This window comes from Papaver somniferum, chromosome 11 (genome assembly GCF_003573695.1).
Source record: "Papaver somniferum cultivar HN1 chromosome 11, ASM357369v1, whole genome shotgun sequence".
NCBI lineage: Eukaryota > Viridiplantae > Streptophyta > Magnoliopsida > Ranunculales > Papaveraceae > Papaver > Papaver somniferum.
In genome coordinates, this window is record NC_039368.1 from 11,565,856 (window position 1) to 11,574,600 (window position 8,745).

Below are 8,745 nucleotides of genomic sequence, written 5' to 3' on the forward strand. Positions count from 1 at the left end.
CCTTCATCCGATATTACTTATCCCAGTGATGAAAAAAGTTGTTTTTTTTACTAAATCCGCGGTTAATCTGCAACCGGACCGTACAATCTGCTGATCCGCAGAAGTCAAATCCGCGGGTGATTGGGCCGGTCACGGTTCAATTTTTCAAATCCGCAACTTTGACGGTTTGGTTGCGGGTGACCCCTAACCCGCAACCGTCCTTCCGTTGCAAACCCCTAACAGCAATGCAATGGTCTAAAAAAAGAAGAGAAGAACAGCAGAGATTAATCAATAACATAAACATGGAGAATTTTCCCAACGAAATCATAGAAAACATACTTTTACGATTGCCAGGCGAGGTAGCTTTACAGGCCAGACGTGTATGCACAACTTGGAAAGCTCTACTCCGCAACTATAAATCGCGTAAGCCTGGTTTCCTTGTCGCTGTCTCTCTTGGTGATAAAGGTAGGTTTAGACAAGAATTTTACTATGAAGATGAGCATGATCATTACCAGCATGCAAAAATAAATTATTACTTCACTGACAAGACACTATCGAAAATAGAACATCACAGATCTAATGCGAAAATCGACTGGCAGATAAAGGATATCATCATAGGGTCTTGCAATGGATTGGCTTGTTTTAGCAAAGCTAAGAAAGATGTTGTAGGCAGAGTTCCTTTTCTAATCTGCAACCCTTTGACTGGAGAACCAGTCTTACTTCCATACTGTGATTACCTTGAATTGTATCGGGATATATTAACCCCATGGTTTCCCATTAGACGTAGTTTAACAAGTGGATTTGGCTATTGCCCCTTAACTGATGATTACAAGGTTGTTCATTTATATACTGTTGGAGGCGGCCATGAGTGGAGATTCATTGGATTTATCGGCCATCACGTAGACGCTTATTCTGCATGTGTCTATGCAAATGGAGCACTTTACTGGTTGCCCCCCGATAAATATGATATTGTGGCCTTTGATTTGGAAGGTGAGAAGTTTCATTCGGTCCCATTGCCATTTTATGAAGATTTTGTATACGCAAATCCTTCCCTCCTTGATCGACCTAAATTGCTTGGAGGGAATAATAATTTGTATCTGTCTTTTGCGAGCTTCACAACTTCTGACGCTTACCGCACGGACATATGGGTATACAAGAGAGATGATATTAATACTGGAGGCACGAAAGAGTGTAATTTGAAACTGAACGACCACAACGAAAGTTCGTCATTCTGGGTTGAGGAGTTTAGTATACCACATCAGAGGAATGATAATTCACATTATTATTATTATGAGCCATTTGCAATCACAAAGCACAATGAAGTACTATTATGGTCCTGCCGCAGCATACCTTCTCGGACCAGACTCTACTGTTATGACCCTAGAATTGCAACCTTGAAGATACTCTGGGATGATAATGCAAAGTGTGGGGAATACATTGCGGCAAGTCCTCACACCCACAGCCTTGTTTCTTTGAAATATTTGGGAGAGACTGATGTTATTTATTTGAAGATTTAGAGATATATTGGTTTCAGAAAGATTCTTGCAAATCATGTTACACAGGTACCTGCAACCAAAGACTAGAAAGGTTATAGGAAAAATATGTTTTCTAAAAAACAGCCAGATCAATAGATGCTAACGTCGAAGAATCGTTAATCAATAATCATCCATGACAAGTAAGATGATAACCTCTTTTATGTTTCGTTTACGCGTAGGTGACAATCGAGTAGTTTACGTGCATGCTCTCATTGTTTTGGTGCTCTCATTTTTTTTATTACTTCCAGAAACAACAATGTTTGATCTCCATTAATTATCTGCCATACAAACAAGTCACGCTAATCTCAATTATGTATTTATATGTACTTATGAAATTCAACCTGCAGAGCCGATGTGTGTGCACTGTGCATACCTCTGAATAGAATGATGGTGCCAAATCTGCCAAAGTTAAGGCACAATCTCATATAGGCCATGCCAAGTTTTAGATTTAATTGATTGTCAGTAGAGCGGTTTATCGTCCTATAAGAAAACTATGTCTCGTACAATAAACAATTCAAAACTAATGTACAATGACAAATCATGAAGATCTAGATTCGCAATGAAGATTTGCCCCTTAGTATTTTTGGACCCAACGCTCTAGACGTTTGGGCGGGTTCTTTTTCGTAGGGAACTTGTAAAACAAGTGCTTGTTTTTAGTTACTAAAATACCATGAATCCAAAGATGTGTGACCAATGATGTACGGGGGAAACTGAAAGTGAATATCCCAAAAGTATGATTCTGAAATTTGCATGAGAAACAATTAACAACCGACCGCACAACCAAATTTTGTTAGAGTTCAATAAACTGTAAGGCTTGTACTATCCGGACTGTTCTTTCTATTGCGGTTAGTCATTCCTGGCATGTGGGTTAATTAGATGTGCAAAATGCATTTCTTCATGGTGTTTTAGAGGAGGAGGTGTGTATATGAAACAGCCACCCGGTTTCCTTGCTTCTCGCTTTCCAGATCAAGTGTGTCTTTTGCATAAATCTTTTTTATATGGCCTTGAGCAAGCACAGTGCGCCTGGTACAATCGCCTCAGTACGTATCGTATCTTTTACGCCTTGAATTTGTCAGATCAAATGCAGACCACTTCCACTCATACTGAGAAAAGACATGTAGATTTCTGTCAATGACATTTTAGTAACGGCGTCATCCAATACGTACAATCATTAAGGAAAGCATTACTCAGTTACAAGATGAGTTTGCTGTTCATAATTAACTTGGTGAAAGACACTATATCATTGGTTTATTGCAGAAAATCAAAATGGAGGGAGTGAAACCTGACGTACCTTCTTTTTCAGATGCAACTCAATATCACAGTGTGGTGGGAGCATGATAGGACTTGACTGCAACCATAACTTGACAAGGGATGGTTCGTCAGAATAGGCGCAACATAACTAATATATTACTGCTGAGTTGTTAGCTTACGTGTTTTCCTTGCTATCCTAGTCATGTAATACGTGGTCTTGGAGTGACTTGTAGACAGATATTTATACCCAGTCAGGGTATCGGTTTGGTTTTATCAAATTATTAATCAAAGTACTATTGTTATTGGTATACCTGCAACTCCGTGATAAGAACCCTAGCAAGGTTCTTATCAGTTGGTATTTCAGAGCCAACCACTGCCAAAAAAAAAAAAAACTCAATTAATGCCTAAAAAGAACGACACTATGGAAAAACATCTACAAGATCTCACTAGTCAAATGTCTTCTATGGATGAATCCAGCAATCAATTGGTAAGAGTGTTAGAAGCAAGGGAGTCGGCATCTCCACCTGTGAATACGAGATCTAGAAAACAAACCGACGGAATGGGAAAATTATTGCTTCCTCACTTTGATGGAACTGATCCTGAAGGTTTGATATATAAAGTTGAACTCTATTTTGAATTTTATGAAACACCACCACTACAACAGGTTAAAATTGCAGGTGTCCATCTAGAGGGTAAAGCTTTACAATGGTATAAATGGATGAAATCAGTTGAACCAATCCAATTTTAGGTAGGGTTTTCAACTGCCTTGCTTAAACGATTTGGAAGAAATCATTATGATGATCCGGCTGCATCACTTGCAAAGCTAAGCCAAATGAGTTCTTTAGCTGAATACCAAGAAGAATTTGAAAGATTATCAAATATGGTGACTGGGTTATCCGAGGATTTCTTGATTAGTTGTTATATTGGAGGGTTGAAGGAGGAACTTCGATTGGAAGTACAATCATTTAACCCATTAACCCTGGTGAATGCAATTGGAATTGCTCGATTACAAAATGATAAGTTGGCAATTTTAAGTAAAGGTTACCGGAACTATCAGAAAACCCCTGTGGTTGCAGCTCAACCTTTAGCCATCAAAGCAGCACCACAAGCTACCAATTCACCCCCTATTAAACGGTTAACACCTGAGAAGCTGATGCAAGGCGTGCACAAAAGTTGTATTATAACTGTGATGAACGTTGGGTTCGAGGGCATCGTTGCAAGAAGCAAACATTGTTCTGGATTGAAGGAGAGGATGGGAACATTGGCGAGGCAGAACAAGAGCTCAGTGATGATGAGGATGGTGAGGAAACAGCGGAAATATCACTTCATGCGTTAGCTGGGTCTTTCACGCCTCAAACAATGCGGGTGCAAGGTGAAATTAAACGTTTACCCATTACCATATTAATCGATACAGGAAGTACGCATAATTTCACTGAGCCTTCAATTTCTAAGCGGGTGAACCTAAAATTCGTTAAGGATACTCAATTTGAAGTTATGGTAGCTAATGGAACCAAAATACCATGTGTTGGACTATGTCCAAATTTGGAGTTTCGATTACAAAAGCATATGTTCAGTGGTGATTTTCATTTGCTCAAGCTTGGTGGTTGTGATATGGTATTAGGGGCTCAATGGTTGCAGACATTAGGACCTATTACTTGGGATTTTAACAAGTTGGTAATGGAGTTTGTGTCACAAGGCAGTAAAATTCGTCTTGTGGATAATCAAACTTTGAAAACAAAGGTGGCTTCTGCACACACTATGCAGCGTTTGATTGCTAAAGGTGGTCAATGGGTATTATGTCAGGTCTGCTTGAATCCTACAACAGACAAGACCATCTCGATCCCTAAGGATATTCAGGATGTTATCGATGGATTTAAAGAAGTGGTAACGTGGATTATGCAACTCCCTCCAGTCCGTGAGCACGATCATAAAATTAACTTGATACCAGGATCTACTCCCATTAATGTGCGGTCGTACCGGTATACCCATTTCCAGAAAGCAGAAATTGAGAAGGTGGTGAAGGAATTACTGGACTCTGGATTGATTCGACCAAGCACGAGCCCTTTTTCCTCTCCAGTACTGTTGGTGAAAAAGAAAGACGGTAGTTGGATAATGTGTGTGGACTACCGAGCTCTCAACAAGGTCACAATTAAAGATAAGTTTCTGATACCTGTTATAGAAGAACTTTTAGATGAATTACATGGTTCCAAATATTTTACAAAATTAGATTTGCGTTCAGGTTACCACCAAATTTTAATTCACAAACCTGACATAGGTAAAACAGCTTTTGGAACACACGATGGACATTATGAATTTTTGGTTATGCCCTTTGGATTGACTAATGCACCATCCACTTTCCAACATTTAATGAATGATATATTTCGCCCATATTTAAGAAGGTTTATTTTGATGTTTTTCGATGACATATTGATATATAGCAGGAATTGGGCAGATCATTTGAATCATCTCAAGACCATATTCAAGTTATTCAAGGATAATTAATTAGTAGTTAAATTAACCAAGTGTACTTTCAGTAAAGAAGAAACAGAATATTTGGGGCATGTTATATCATCCGAAGGGGTGGCAGCGGACCCGTCGAAGGTCAGCAACATGGTAGATTGGCTGATACCAAGGTCAATCAAAGCTTTGAGAGGTTTTTTAGGACTTACAGGATACTACCGTAAATTTGTCAAGAATTATGGAAAAATAACTCATCCGTTAACGCAGTTGTTAAAAAAAGACAACTCAAATGGAGTCCGGAAGCTGATGATGCTTTTGCTAACTTAAAGAAGACTATGTCATCTACACCAGTTCTGGCATTACCTGACTTCTCAAGCCCTTTACAATAGAATGCGATGCTAGCGGACATGGGCTGGGGGCAGTTCTCATGCAGGATTAACGTCCTATAGCCTTCTCAAGCAAGGTTTTAGCGCCTAAACATCTTGGGTTATCAGCGTATGAAAAATAAATATTGGCTATTGTTTATGCAGTCACAAAGTGGCGACCATATTTGGTGGTGCAAAGGTTTATTATTCATACTGATCACCAAAGCCTGAAGCACCTTCTCGATGCAAAAGCCAGCGCTACACTTATTCAACAAAAATGGCTAACAAAACTATTAGATTATGACTACACTATCAATTACAAAAGAGGAGTTGAAAACAAAGTTGTTGACGCTCTCTCTCGCATACAAGAAGACGGGTAAATCTCTACGATAACATATACTAGTTGTACATAGATAGATGATCTAAAGGTTGAATTAAGGGATGACCCGTGGGTGCAGAATGAAATTAAAAAAATTAATAATTCGAGCTTTGCCGCGAAACATTACACAGTTGAAGATGACTTGCTCAAGTACCATCAACAACTATTTATCAGCCCAGATTCAAGGTGGAAAGAAGTTTTATTAAAGGAATATCACTCAACACCCATGGCAGAGCACTCTGGCTACTTAAAACAATAAAACGGTTAACGAAAATGTTCTATTAGAAAGGAATCGGATCAGACTTCAGGGAGTTTATAGCGCAGTGTGTTGTGTGTCAAAGGAATAAGTATGACACACTAGCTCCGAGCGGTCTTCTTCAGCCGCTTCCTATACCCGACACCATTTGGACAGAAATTTCTATGGATTTCATCGATGGCCTACCTAACTCTTTCGGTAAAACATTAATATTTGTGGTGGTGGACAGACTCATAAAATATGAGAATTTCATGGCTCTTAAGCATTCGTATACAACAGTTTCGGTAGCTAAAACATTTGTGGAGAATATTCTGAAGTTGCATGGGTACCCAAGGTCGATAGTTTCAGATCGTGATGCTGTTTTCACTAGCCGTTTTTGGCAAGAGCTATTTCTCCTGCAAGGAACGCAGCTGAAAATGAGTTCCTCGTACCATCCTCAGACGAATGGTCAAACGGAGGTTGTTAACAGGTATTTAGAGATATATCTAAGGTGCTTTGCAGGGCATAAACCTAAATCTTGGTCTACTTGGATTCACTCGGCAGAATACTGGTACAACACGACGTACCATACTTCTATTAAAATGACCCCATTTGAAGCGTTGTATGGCATACAACCACTGTCACTTCTTACTTATCCTCCTGGTGAAGCTCAAACTACACCAGTTGATGACGCTTTGTCCCGCAGAGAACAAGAAATAATGAGATACACAAAGAAGCACGAATTATAAAAGCAAGAACGATACCTCAAGGATACGCTGCTGGGGAAGGTGAGACTGATACCCATCAGCAATGGCCATCATATCTGTAATAGAAGAAGGCGCAGAATCCAGCAAGTTTGAAGGAAGGATGGCACCAAGGTTACACTGCCATACTTCGACCACTTTGTCACGGGAAGATAAATCCATACGCTGACGAGTAAAGGCATCATAATCCCTCTCACCATCTATAACAGGGGCAGGATGAGGAACGCTCAAAAGATCCTTGTTCCTTAACCAGTCATAAGTCTCATCATCATTGGAACACATTACGGACGAACAAATTCTGCCGAAGAATCAACAGCGGGTCCTTTACCCTTCTTCTCTTTAGGAGATAACTCTTCAGCATCTTCACTTTCGGATCTATCTGTTAGAGCATTGCTCGGTCGAACTCGCATGCATTTCTATCTCAAGAATGTTTGTCAAGTTTAGTTGTCAAAACTATATGTGCTGATTCTAAACTACTTATAGCTAAGTCTCGGTTTTGACAAATTAGTGTAGTTGAGCTCCAGACTCCATGGCTATTATCTTGCAAAGACGAAGAACTACTCAAGGAACCAGTGGAACTTCATCCGACTAAAAGGTATGTGGAGACTTGAACTTATCTATCACTCAAATGTCTATATATTTTATCTCCTACTCTTGAGACAAAGTACTATAAGTATGATATAGTTTTCATACATACACATTTGATATTTCGAGCCGAGTTTACTCGCCTATATTTTTCTCGAAATACGTGTTGGTAAGCTTTACGCTTTAACCACTGTTCATCTTTATCCGTGACGCAAGTCATGATGACGTTTTAATCTTGAAAATTACTTTGATGACGATAGTCGTGAATAACGATTATTATAACAATATAGAAGAATGTTTCAATGATTGAAATGTAGAGTTGATATTATGTAACCAATTATGGATATAAACATATATAGTGTGTTCGTACATTAGTGTATAAATCCATCTGTCGGAAACCAAGCGTGTGCATTCGATCATACGGTATTGGCGAAGGAGACAGGTTGGGTACGCGTACCCGTACGCGTACTTGCGGAAGTTTTTGAACGGAAAATTTCTGCTGAGGTTTGTATGTTTGCAAACTGGAAAACCAGTCACCTTAGGTATTCGTACCCGTACGCGTACCCGCGGAAGTTTTCGAACCAAAATTTCTGCGGAGTTTTCAAACTTAATTCCGGTAGCTAAGGTACACGTACTCGTACGCGTACCCAAGATGGTTATTTCTTAAATCATAAGTTCATGAAATTAAAACAATAAATCAATAAAGAAAGCAATCTTTGCAAACCCTGGCTATATTTTTCATGAATTGATTCAAGTGAATCAAACCGATTTTGTTTCAATTGTGTCTATGCATAAATATCTAAGCAATTGAACAACTCTTTAACTAGTTCTTTTGAAGTCATTTGAACTAGTTGTGAAGAATATGAATACGGTTAATATGAAAGTGCTCATATGGCTAACAATTGGTTAACTATTTGTGAACCAACCAAATGTACATGTTTAGGTACGGTTACTCAAACCTAAATGAAATACATTTCATTTGTGTGTGACAAGTTAAGTTTCGATCTAACGGTTGAAAGATATTATTTTGGAGAAATCGAGTTTTTCATCTAACGATGAATATTGAATGCTTTGTTACTAAGCTAACTTAGATTGCAAACCCTGATTCGAAAACTATATAAGTAGGACTCTAGCATCTGTGCAAAACTAATCCCCATACCTCCTGTGTGATACTAGTTGGTTTTGGTAGAAT

General features: G+C 38.9%; 2 protein-coding genes across 2 annotated transcripts; both read left to right on the top strand.

Moving 5' to 3' along the window:
- The first annotated feature begins 281 nt into the window (after positions 1-281).
- On the top strand, positions 282-1,496 carry LOC113324097 (putative F-box protein At2g02030). The gene has a single exon (XM_026572434.1). It carries the CDS (start codon positions 282-284, stop codon positions 1,494-1,496), a length of 1,215 nt encoding a protein of 404 aa, XP_026428219.1.
- A 1,690-nt stretch (positions 1,497-3,186) lies between these two features.
- LOC113324098 lies at positions 3,187-5,267 on the top strand. The gene is made up of 3 exons (XM_026572435.1): positions 3,187-3,429; positions 3,514-3,925; positions 4,012-5,267. The coding sequence occupies exons 1-3, from the start codon at positions 3,187-3,189 to the stop codon at positions 5,265-5,267; spliced, it is 1,911 nt and encodes a 636-aa protein (XP_026428220.1).
- The last annotated feature ends 3,478 nt before the right edge of the window (positions 5,268-8,745 follow it).